This window comes from Procambarus clarkii, chromosome 15 (genome assembly GCF_040958095.1).
Source record: "Procambarus clarkii isolate CNS0578487 chromosome 15, FALCON_Pclarkii_2.0, whole genome shotgun sequence".
NCBI classification, from domain to species: Eukaryota; Metazoa; Arthropoda; class Malacostraca; order Decapoda; family Cambaridae; genus Procambarus; species Procambarus clarkii.
In genome coordinates this window covers 4,629,224-4,642,414 of record NC_091164.1, presented here as the reverse complement: position 1 = coordinate 4,642,414, position 13,191 = coordinate 4,629,224, and the positions used below count along the sequence as shown (strand labels likewise).

The window sequence follows — 13,191 nt, the reverse complement described above, 5'->3', positions numbered from 1 at the left end:
ATCATTAGTGAGAAACATGAACAACGCCTCACAACAATTTTCAGTGTGCGCGATAATACTTATTATATATACATAATTTAGAATTATTATATATACCCTATTCAGAATTATTATATATACACTATTCAGAATTATTGTATATACACTTTCAGAATTATTATATATATATATATATATATACACTTCATAATTGTTATATATACACTATTCAGAATTATTATATACACTTTCAGAATTCGTTTGCTGTAATGGTAATAATTTCAATAATTTAGAAATTTAATCTTGAATGATGAACTTTGATAGCGCTATATAGGGCGTTGATGTAACTGGGCCTACACACCCAGCCTGGCCTCTCAAATTGCCACGTCACAAAAATGTCCTACTAAATTGCCCGAGCCAAATCTAACCTAACCGATGAGCCCAGGAATAGAAAACGTGGCAGTCCGTTAATTTAGAGAGCCGCTGTGATTTATAATACATCATATTTTAGCCGTTGGGGGCATTTATACATCAATAATGGATACACCATTCGAGAGAACGCGTCGCTCTCTTAAGGTGCCGCCCATTAGCGCCTTCTTGCGTTGCGTTTTTGTTTATGATTACTTTTGTCGTGTCTGGCTTAGAATTTGTGGATGGAGGTGGCTACCACGACTTCTTATTTTTGTTCAGTGTATTCCACTTAATATATGACCACTCGAACATGGTACAGTTGGCTTTATTCTCGACTCACAATCTGGGATCCCGGGTTTGATTCTCGGGAGGGACAGAAAAAGTTGGGCATGTTTCCTTTCACCTAATCCCTCTAAGACTATTAGAGGGATTATGTGAATTAGATTAGGTAAATAATTAATCCCTCTAAGACTATTAGAGGGAGTTAGTCTTAATAGACTAAGACTATTTCCTTATTAAGACTACTGAATATAGCTCGGTCGATAGAGCTTCGTTGGGTTGATGGTTCGAGTCCCTTAGAGCCCGGGTGAATGGAACCTAATATATCTGTTCACCTAGTAATAAATAGGTAACTGGTCGTTGGGAGTTAGGTAACTGTTGTGGGATTGCATCCTAAACCCTCTGGGAAGGGTCAATAGTTCGAGCTTGAGGGAAGACCTCGATACAAGCCTATGAACTATATCGTATATACATAGGCTTCCTGTCCCCGACAAACTGAATTATTACAATTATGTCCTTATGTTTATTCAACTCATTATTTTTCTGTCTGTGTTCTCTTGTATCTATTGTCTCCAAATTAAAGAGACTGTCCTTGTCTATCTATTCCCCTCAGTATCTTGCATGTTGTGGGAATTTTGCTTTAAATAGCTGACTTAGCTAGAGTTGAAGGGGGTATACGAGTGCCTGGAGCTACTCACTACACACTCCTCCACTCACAAAATCTGCTGCATAAAATTTTGTAAAAATTCATAACTACATAAATACGTGAATTTTGTAAAATTCACAAATACATATGTGGGTTTGTATCCTATGTTATTACGTCTGCGAGAAGACATTGCCATTACTTATTATTATTATTATTTAGTATTATCTACACACCAAAGATAAAGATGAAAGATAACATGAGAGTTTGTATTACTAAGGCTTCCAGAGATATTATTTCGAGCATTTATGCATTGTCTTCTTATTTTTAGATCCAAATTAATCGCGAGGATTCTCAGATCCCTTTCATGTTATATAGCCGATATGAGGTGCCTGTTTTCTTTTCCTAGAGTCAGAACCCAACATTTGTCAACAATGAATTGCAACTACCAATTTTCCGTTAATTTTTTTGGTCTTTTTTTAGGTCTCCTTCTTGAGATGTTCTACATATTGGTCTTAATGCCTGTTTTAGTGTTTTTGGCCAATATATTATTACTGTTTACTCCTGTATTTTAAGTCATTTATCATTTATTTTCATTTTTATTATTATTTATTATCATTTAAGTCATTTATTATATTTATCACAATATAAATATACAAGGACAGAGTACTAGAGCACTCCAGGGGTAATTGTTCCCCATTCTGACTTTATCTATGCTGACCCTAGGTTTCTTGTGCGATAAAATGTCCCGCTCCAGTTTAACAGGTCATTTATAATACCATGTGCCTCGTATTACCTTTCTCCTAGTAAGAACTCTTACCAATACAAGTACTCACCTATTTGTGCTTGCGGGGGTTGAGCTTTGGCTCTTTGGTCCCGGACATCCTTTGGATGGACATCAACTGTGTTCAACCACACAGCTCGAGTCTGTAATATGACACATTTTGAAATATAAAGCATTGGACATTTCCATCCAAGTCAGCAATAAAGAGCATCAGCCCGAGGTAACACTGCTGACCCAGCAGCTTAAGAGGTGGTGAAGGGTGAAGGTCAACAGGCTGAGGTGATCATACGAGGATCATTAGTACGACACGGAGATTAATGAACAATATGGACTGGACAGACAGGATTTTGTTTAAACTAGAGCTGGTATAATGCCAACAACAAGTAACATGATAGAACACATCAGTGTGAGTGACAATACAGACCAAGGTGTAAGGAAGTACAGAGAGATGAGGTTGCGTCTGAGAATGTTAAATATGGTTCTAGGGTGAAGCCCTTAGAGGTTTTTCAATAATTTATAAAAAACCTCAAACAATACAGAATAATTTGTCTTCTCAAATAGAGAAGACAAAGACTGGGAAGATGCATACTTACAGTATAAAAGAACTACAAAATACACAATTAGAAGGCGATGTAAATAATTTATTTGAAAAGGGCAATGGATTTTGAGAAACAGAGGAAACAGTAGACAGGCCGACTTTGTGAGCTTGTTGAGTGCCAAGAGACAAGATTGCTGACCAAGGTGGGAAGGAATGTGTGTGCTCAGACAACACAAGGGGTTTGTAGTGCAGGACCACCTGTATAACCAATAGGTCTTTTATTCCAACTGTACAAAAGGTAGTAATGTACAAGGTACTACAAATAGAATACAATACATTAATTATAAAACTGCATACAAGTTTCTTGAAAAATGCAGACTTGGGTGGCTATAATGATAACAACTGGTTCAGTACGAGTCTTTACTAGGACTTGAGAATAAATATTGACCACTTGCAATGGTTATACCTATAACATAAGAGAAGGAACTGCATAAGGCCTATTGGCCTATGCATGGGAGCTCCCTAACACTCTCTCATATACATGTCTTAACCTATGCTTTCTAATATGCTAGCTGTAATTTGCTCCATAAATCCACAAACATTCCCAAACCAATTCAGTACAGTACTTATAAAGGTCTTTTCTGAATAAACTTATCCAGTTTTGCCTTATTTTTCGACGATATATTTAGAACTACAGTATACTCATACCCTTTCTAGAGAAAGGGTATGAATACTACCTTTTTAGAAAATCTAAATTTAGTTAAATAAATTTGTTTTCATATTTGACATTTTTAATTCCTACTAATCATGATTTCTATTTATTTTTTCATTCAATGTTACCCATATTACTCATGTGTACTATATTAGGCATCAGATAGTGTGTATTAGGTATATGAAGATTAGGTTAAGTTAAGTTTTCTTTGCAAAACGAGTACAAAAACTTTTCGTGCTTGTCCATATTATGCAGTAGCGATTTCTACTTTTCTAATTACCCTTTACGTCAACATATGTACAATGGTCCTCATAGTTACTATAAATACTACCTAAACAGGAGATATATTCATATACTGAATATGACTATTATTTAATTTCTCCTCCAATTAGTGGACATTTGTTATCCTTCATAGTTTATGAATTACCAAAGACATAGATTGGATAATGAAGGAATTCTCAAAACTTTTCAAGAGTAGGAACATTACTTCAGAAACTAGTTCAAATAAAGAATAAATATTTTGTTCAGGATTGGAAACCCACAGTTCACCCCATCTTGATTATTTTATTTATGGCTCTAATTGTAACAGTATTTTACCCTTTGGCAGTGAATGGTATTCAAAGGCTTTCCAAGTTGAGTAAGTCCTGGCTCACCCCTCCTCTTTCCTGTTCAACTTTGATCACTTGTGGAATTTTATTATTTTTCTTAAAACAAATTGTCCCTGAATCGGCATTTCATTTTCAAATTATGTTTTCTCCAAAAGTTTTACTGGCCTGTGTCATTATTTTCTTAATATCTTTTAGTGGATGGTTGTCATAGAAGTATCTGGTGTAATGCATATTGTTTTTCTCCTTTCTTAAAGATTTATGTTACTGATAGAACATAATAATGAAGGTAACTACAGAAGGCCTATTGGCCCATACATGAAACAAGAGCATGGCATACCCCTGGGAGGAAGAATGTGCGACTTTAAATGATATGTTTCTCTACAAAGGATTGAGGAATAAAATAACAAAGGTTATTGTAGTTTACTGCGGATCAAGCTGTATTCACGAGACAGGTTGACATGAATCAGTGATACTATATATCAATAATACATACATCAAATAAATTACAACCATACAAGATACTATACAACAGTCTCTCTCAGTATACAAGCTATAAACGGTGGCCTGGTATACAAAGAGCTCCAGATAAAACTGTAAAAATGTTATATTGCAACTACAATGTCTTGTCTGCTTAGCAAACAATTTTGTATATGACTTGTGCCTAGGTGTTTCATTTGCCAAAGAAAGATATTGGGATATCTTCAGAAATTTCTGTTGTGAACACAAAGTAAGTTCTTATAAAACAGTCAAAAGTTCCAATATGGAACTCTAAACTCTCTCCACCAGTAATTTTTTACAGTCCTATACATAACAAAATTATTAAAACAATAAAGCTTTGGTACTGATATATATATATATTTATTTATAGTATTTTTTTTTGATGGTAGAAGATTCTTTGAGTAGTTTAATATAAAAAATATGTATAACAAATTACTTGACAAGGTAGAGGAACATTCAACTGAAAGTCTTATTTCAATATGACAAAAATATCATATTTGGAGAGACTCCAGTTTGATAAATTATGAATGGGAAAAGGGAATCATGAAAAAACTTCTAAAATGGCTCTCAAATATCACACAACAGCTTCTTCTGAAGAACACTATCTTGAACTTGCTCCTTCAAGAGCCATTTTAGTTTATAAATAAACATTAAGGAAATGAGTTTACTAAAAATATGAAGCCTAAGATTGCACAGCTTCAGCATCTGGGAGTTAAAGCTGTGACGTCCAATGTTTGCGACAACCCCAAAAGCAGCTTGACACTAATGTAAAATGCAAGAGAAATATACTTCCCTTAGTGCCCATGCTAAAAAATGTATACAAAGTTTACCTTGACATAAAACTTGGATGAGGTTGTCCTTTGTCCAGAGAAGGCTACCTTCATCTTTACAATTTTGAACTCTTCATAACACTTGGGCAATATGCAGCTGCCCTTCAATCTTAATAATAGGTACGGTAATCAAATTCCCTGATCCCCTTTTCATTTATAAACCTCATGCAAGCCTCAGGTGAAGTACCATTCTCTTGTACGTCCATCACAGAAAAGGCGTGACATTATCTACAGTAGCATCAAAATGTCTGGTGTTGTCAACCATTTGCATCACACAGAGGGAGGAAGTCTTAGTGGAGCCAAGCACAGGGTTATTTGTAAGTACTTTCTATAGCCTGCTTCATACTTCAGGATGAAGCTGCAAGTTCATACACAATTAACTAATTTTAGGTAAAACAAATTTTTCTCAAATAAAAGAAAACTCAAGGTTTAAAACAGAGGGTTAATTATGCTGGGTATTTATGCTTCTTGCCAAGATGTGAAAAATTAAAAAAAAATTATTCTTCTCATTTTCAATAACACGCATCATACAGCACCCTACAATGTTTTACATTTTTTTAGGACTGAATAATCTAAGCGTTTCTTTGTATCATTCAAACGATCACTATCATTAGATATTTTGAAAAAAAAAAACTTCTTATGACTACTGTATATGACAATTGTTCTCTGATGTGTAATATAGAAATAATATTACCATTGTCTGGATGGCCAGTAAAACACAAAAGTAAAACCTAACTGTTATCCAAAAGCTGCAATGGGAAACACGTTATCGACTCGCAACCGCGGCAACCAGCATCAATTCCCAGGCAGGACAGAAGTGGTTGGCAAGTCTCCTTTCACCTGATGCTCCTGTTCACCTAGCAGTAAAATGGGTACAGTACCTGGGAATGAGGCAGCTGTTATGGGTTGCATCCTGGGAAGGGTCAGTTTTTGGCCTAAGGGAGCCTCCATAAACCGAAGTACAAGCTCCCTGTCCTCAACAATGGAAATTACTATACAGTACCGGCGTTGCAACATTATCAATTCGTTTTATACATTGACTATCGCAATTTATTATTGCATTTTTTATCTTAAGATATCACTTCCATTAAACTGTTTAAAACCACTTGACTGTTACCAAAATCACCTTTAAGTATATAACTTGTTTGACTAAAATACAAACAAAAACAATGCGGCTCTTTAGTGTCAGCATAATTCGTGAGAAGATTGCTGCCGACCGGTTAAAATTAGAAGTGGATTTGTTTTGTTGAAATCATAAATTTGATGAGAAATCTAAATTTTTAGATGCAAGATCTATGATAAAATTTACATTAAAATAAAAAACACGATATTTGAGTTTCATGCTTTAGCTTAACTGAATCTTCAGTGTTGACATGTAGTATTACATTTTATGAAGTAGTTGAAGAATTTCTTTTAATTATTTCAAAAGTTTTAAGTTGAATATGAAGCAAGCTATATAAGATAAGCAATTTTAACTTTTCATCCCTCTTTATTAGCAGCTGTCCACAACACATTTCAATTAAATTTATTTTTAACACAAACACCTGAAAGTTATAACAGTTTCCTCCTTATAAATGAAACCTCAAATTTTATATTCGATATAATTGTTCAGTTCCACGAACGTAACATACCTCTGTGCTCCCTTGTCCTGAAGCAGACTGAAAGACTAGACCTATTGTGTTTATAAGAAGTATCCCCATTTATATTAAATAACAAATTTAATGCAGTCAAAATTAAATGAGGATGTATGGGTTAAGCTTGCATTTTTCTGCAGGATTTATCAAACAAATGACTAATAGCAAAATAATAGCTAGACAGTTTGCTGCCTTGACACATGACACTTACAGCTCCACGCTGGGTCTCTTCTTGTGCAGTGATCACGTAAATAATGATGAAGTGCAGGTTGCCAGATGGATGAAGTTATACCAGCTATAATGTGCACAGTTGTCTCACTGCTGACTGTTCCTATTGTTAATCATGTATATCACAAATCTGCTATTCTTAGTACTGGTATTCTCTGAAATAACCTGCTCAGCTGCTCCGTAAGGTAAGATCCTTCTGATTCTATCAGACAGCCACAAATGGTGAGGCCCGTTAACATTGTGTCAGCCTGCCAGACTGTTCATGATCTTGTACACCGTACTCTGATGCATCTTGTCTCACCGAGCAACCGAGTCTGCTGCTCAGAAAGGAGCCTGTCATAAAATTCAGCCTTATTTTTTTATGACTTATATAATATTTATATATACAGTATAACATATTTATAAGATATACCAGTAATATATATATATATATATATATATATATATATATATATATATATATATATATATATATATATATTAAAATTATGTGTATACTGTAATATATATCATATTACAGTATACACAATTTTAATTTGAATATATTATATAATATACATAATATACAGTACATAATATATTCATATATATACAGTATATTTTATATATACATATACATATATTATTTCAGATTTAGATTTTGTTTCCATATTTAGTTAGTGCACATTATACAGCTGGTTGTTCAGCATCTGCCAAAACCTGAGAAAATGGTGATGTGGTGACTTGTCTGATCATATGAGAGATCCCAAAAGCACAATATCTTTTTCACTGCTCTGAGGCTAGAATTCTAAAAAATGTTCTCACTGGATATTAGCCCATACTAATACTAAGCAGCAAGAAAGAACATTTGCTCTGAGAAATGAGGAATCCCTTAATGTGATGACGTCCACTCCTCCAAGGCACGACTCGTCCTCAGAGAGGAGGCCGCGCCACAGACCAGACGATGAGGTGAGAGCGATCACCGCGACTCAGTGACTCTGCAGACGGCTCAGGGGCTCCATCCTCCTCCCCCTCACCTGAAATTTAAATGAAATTATTTAATTTAGCAACAATAAATTATTAAAACAGTAAAATTTAATTAAAGCTACATTAAATTAAGTTTGTACGTACATCTGGTCAAAGAATCCTTCTTTACCTGTTGTAGACAAAGCCAGACCTCAGTTATTCATTTGTTTAACACACACATTCACTGTACAGTACAATAACTTGAATCAATAAATCTCAAAGTGAAAACTAATAATACTGTACATTTAAAAAATACAATATTGAATACCTAATGGGTTTGCTACCCTGTACTACAGTAAAATACAATACTTCTCTTTCTTTATATATATAGATATATAATATATATAGATAATATATATATATATATATATAATATATATATATATATATATATATATATATATATATATATATATATATATATATATATATATATATATATATATATATATATATATGCGAACAAGCCTGAATGGTCCCCAGGACATATGCAACTGAAAACTCACACCCCAGAAGTGACTCGAACCCATACTCCCAGAAGCAACGCATCTGGTATGTACAAGACGCCTTAATCCACTTGACCATCACGACCGGACAAAATGAGGTGATAGCCGAGGCTATTTGAACCACCCCACCGCCGGCACTCGGATAGTTATCTTGGGCATAGCATTTTACCAAATCACCTCATTCTTTGGGGCAACACGTGAGGAACACAAATGCGAACAAGCCTGAATGGTCCCCAGGACATATGCAACTGAAAACTCACACCCCAGAAGTGACTCGAACCCATACTCCCAGAAGCAACGCATCTGGTATGTACAAGACGCCTTAATCCACTTGACCATCACGACCGGACAAAATGAGGTGATAGCCGAGGCTATTTGAACCACCCCACCGCCGGCACTCGGATAGTTATCTTGGGCATAGCATTTTACCAAATCACCTCATTCTTTGGGGCAACACGTGAGGAACACAAATGCGAACAAGCCTGAATGGTCCCCAGGACATATGCAACTGAAAACTCACACCCCAGAAGTGACTCGAACCCATACTCCCAGAAGCAACGCATCTGGTATGTACAAGACGCCTTAATCCACTTGACCATCACGACCGGACAAAATGAGGTGATAGCCGAGGCTATTTGAACCACCCCACCGCCGGCACTCGGATAGTTATCTTGGGCATAGCATTTTACCAAATCACCTCATTCTTTGGGGCAACACGTGAGGAACACAAATGCGAACAAGCCTGAATGGTCCCCAGGACATATGCAACTGAAAACTCACACCCCAGAAGTGACTCGAACCCATACTCCCAGAAGCAACGCATCTGGTATGTACAAGACGCCTTAATCCACTTGACCATCACGACCGGACAAAATGAGGTGATAGCCGAGGCTATATGAACCACCCCACCGCCGGCACTCGGATAGTTATCTTGGTGATAGCCTCGGCTATCACCTCATTTTGTCCGGTCGTGATGGTCAAGTGGATTAAGGCGTCTTGTACATACCAGATGCGTTGCTTCTGGGAGTATGGGTTCGAGTCACTTCTGGGGTGTGAGTTTTCAGTTATATATATATATATATATATATATATGTCGTACCTAGTAGCCAGAACTCACTTCTCGGCCTACTATGCAAGGCCCGATTTGCCTAATAAGCCAAGTTTTCCTGAATTAATATATTTTCTCTAATTTTTTTCTTATGAAATGATAAAGCTACCCATTTCATTATGTATGAGGTCAATTTTTTTTTATTGGAGTTAAAATTAACGTAGATATATGACCGAACCTAACCAACCCTACCTAACCTAACCTAACCTATCTTTATAGGTTAGGTTAGGTTAGGTAGCCGAAAATGTTAGGTTAGGTTAGGTAGGTTAGGTAGTCGAAATACAATTAATTCATGAAAACTTGGCTTATTAGGCAAATCGGGCCTTGCATAGTAGGCTGAGAAGTGCGTTCTGGCTACTAGGTACGACATATATATATAAATATAAATATAAATATAAATATATATATATATATATATATATATATATATATATATATATATATATATATATATATTATATATATAATATATATATAATATATACTTCCCTCCTTCCCAGAGGAGGGAAGTGAGTAACTCAGGCATAGCTTCTAAGGCCCACACTGCAGGTAACACTGTTGCAGCATCCAGGACTGAAATCAAAACATCCAAGCTCCCCCAGAGCTCGGCAGAGAACAACTCAACCAATAGAAGCAAATTAAACATGGGGGGGGGGGGGTGAAGATGGGCAGTAATCAATGAAAAGAATAGGCTTAAAGAGTAGAGGGACCAATTCAAATGGTAGATTTTGTTGTTTCATTGTTTCATCAGCCAGTTCATTGCAGGTGATACTGTACCAATGCGACTTGTACCCAGCACTAAACTCTACTGTGATGACAAAAAGTAAGTTATACAGTGTGCTCATTTTACAAATAAAATGTGCTTCAAAAAAAGGTGTTTATAACTCGGAAACATTTTTTTCACAGGAACAAAGCTGTAAATGAGGGGATGCAATCCAGGACCACCAAATACGTATCAACATAACACAAATCATATCCAAACCACACAACAGAAAATGAAGAAATGACAACGTTTTGGGGTGTCCTGGACCATTATCAAATTGTTTCTTCATTTTCTGGCGAGTGATTTGGATACCGTATCTTTAGCCACGTGATTGTGACTCGTCGTCTGCATAACACAAATTATTTTGGGAATATACCCAAAAATGTGTTCTTTATTTACCTTGAATGATGGAGCTCTCTTGAGTGTCTGAATATGTTTTTTTGGAGAGTGAAGAGGGTTAATTGGTAAAGGAAGAGGCAGTAGGTGGTGGTGATACATAAGGGGCAGAGATTGGTGGGTCATCTTCAGTGTCACTGGCTACTGTAGATTGCTCAAATTTTAAGTCTTGTTCTTCATAATACAGTGGCAGCTCCAAAACTTATTCTAAGCATAAATTAAATATAGCATTTATACATTTTTCCAGTTTACTGATCGAAATCAAAAGTTCAAACTGTTACACGATGCATATCTATCGCATAAATAATGCAATAGATATTAATGACAAATGCAATTTCTCCTTCAGCATCATTTTCACACATGATGCCGAATCAGAATCAACCTCTGATTGTTATTTTTTCAAAAGCAGAGCATGACTCCTTGTGAACGAAAGTAAGTCAAACGTAAAATTAAAAGCAAGGAATTTTATTTTGTTTATGCTCAATGATTTTCCCATGACCAACTTCTTTTTCTAAAGTTGTGCCAACTTAGGAAAATTATTAAAATCTGATGGAGGGAGAGGGATGCAAGTAACATGGGCATTCCAACACAAAGCAGCAAAGTATGATCAGAAACTCTATATACAGTGAAACTCACAAGCCCAATTTGGATTTGCAAATAATTAGTATTCCTGAATAATAGTCCTTTTATGGCCATTTATCAAAAAATTTTCCAGGTTCTTCTTACGGCAAATAAAATACATAAAAAATAATTTTGGGGGCGCTGGTACCATAGGGTCAAAATCAGGATACCAGGAATTTGTGATTATTTCATGACCTTCCCAAGTAGGTTCCAGAATTCTGCCCCATTCAAAAATATGAGAAAGTCATAAAACTTTTTTACACACAAAAGAAATACCAACAAAAAAGGCCAGGAATGGATGAGAAAAACATAAAAAACCCTGAGAAATGTCTAGTACAAACACTTACCTAAAAAAAAAAAGCCCCAAATACCATTTCGATGCTCTACACACTCACCACCAGATGGCAGTGCTAGCCAACTAGGGGGTACAGCAAGGCCACCATAACAAACAAGACTGAACTAACACCCCCCAAAAAAACATGGTTACGCAGGGTAACAGGGCAACAAAAGGTAAGTCACTGAGGAAGAGGAGGAAGGATGGGGGTGGGGAGCCTCCAAAATGGGGCATTTCATTGAACTCAATGCTCTATTTGTGGTAAATTTTCAAGAGTTTACTTCCTATGGTGCCTCACATGAGGAACTTACACAGACATGGACACATAGAGACACACAGTGCTGGTGCTCCAGGTATTTTCATTATCTAAGTGATGGAGTGGAGTACCTAAATGGAGTCCCAACTAACATAACTATACAAAGATCAGCAGTAGAGGTGGAAGCGTGACTAATAATGAAAACCCAACATCAACTGTAGTAAAATGCATCATTCTGGTAGCATGGTATTGGGCACACGAGTCACATCAGCCCTAGATGTCCTCAATAGCCTACCAGAGACCAGAGCCAGACCCTGGCCTTCTCACCGAGGCACAGGGAGCAGGGGGTTCTTCAGAACACACCTCACCAAAGACACATACACAGAAAGAGAGGCAAAATAGACAATTGCAAGAGTCACTGTTAGGACCCAGTGTATACAGCATATTATTAATATACACTATGTCCTAACTTAATAAATAAATCCTATAATTATTGTCATTAAGAAATATAATATGTCACTAATGTTTAAGTTTAAATGTATATTTTTGTAATAAGTGACAAAGTATTTTGTATGTCACTATAATATGAGTGAATGTCATACAGGTCCACATCAAAGTCGGACTATGCAATTATTTAAGGTTTTGTTTATATGTTTGGTGCAAGGTCAAACTAGCTAACTGCTTGCTTGAACGTGTGTGTGTGTGATTTGGCCAGCTCGAGTATCTGTCTCAGCCCGAGAGAAGAGTTAGACCTACAAATAAATGCAGCCCAGACTCCAAAACTGTCAAATGTCCTGGAGCCTGGAGCAAAGGGAGGCCAGATGAACAGTGTAAAGTTAAAGAGCGGTGAACACAGCACCAGAAGAAACGCCACCTGCTTTAATTACAAAACTCAAAACAAAGAGGGCTTACTCTGGGGCATCCATTTGAGCACCAAGTTGCAAACACAAAAATGGGCACATGAACCCAAAGCCGTCACAGACTGAGAAGCCTCATCGCTACAAAATAAACAAGCCAAAAGATGGAGACTTTAGCTAAAACAGAGGCTTGCAAACCCA

The 13,191-nt window shown here is 36.3% G+C and overlaps 1 protein-coding gene across 23 annotated transcripts in view; it reads right to left on the bottom strand.

Moving 5' to 3' along the window:
* Positions 1 to 4,362: 4,362 nt before the first annotated feature.
* LOC138349594 (C-Jun-amino-terminal kinase-interacting protein 4-like) overlaps positions 4,363 to 13,191 on the bottom strand; it is a 112,274-nt gene continuing 103,445 nt past the window's right edge. For all 23 annotated transcript variants that reach the window (XR_011228569.1, XR_011228565.1, XR_011228563.1 and 20 more), the window contains one exon: positions 4,363 to 8,160. Coding sequence is in view for 2 of the 23 variants with exons in the window: in XM_069324908.1 (XP_069181009.1) it covers positions 8,057 to 8,160 (104 nt within the window). In the remaining 21 variants the exon portion in view is untranslated. The remainder of the gene's footprint in view (positions 8,161 to 13,191) is intronic.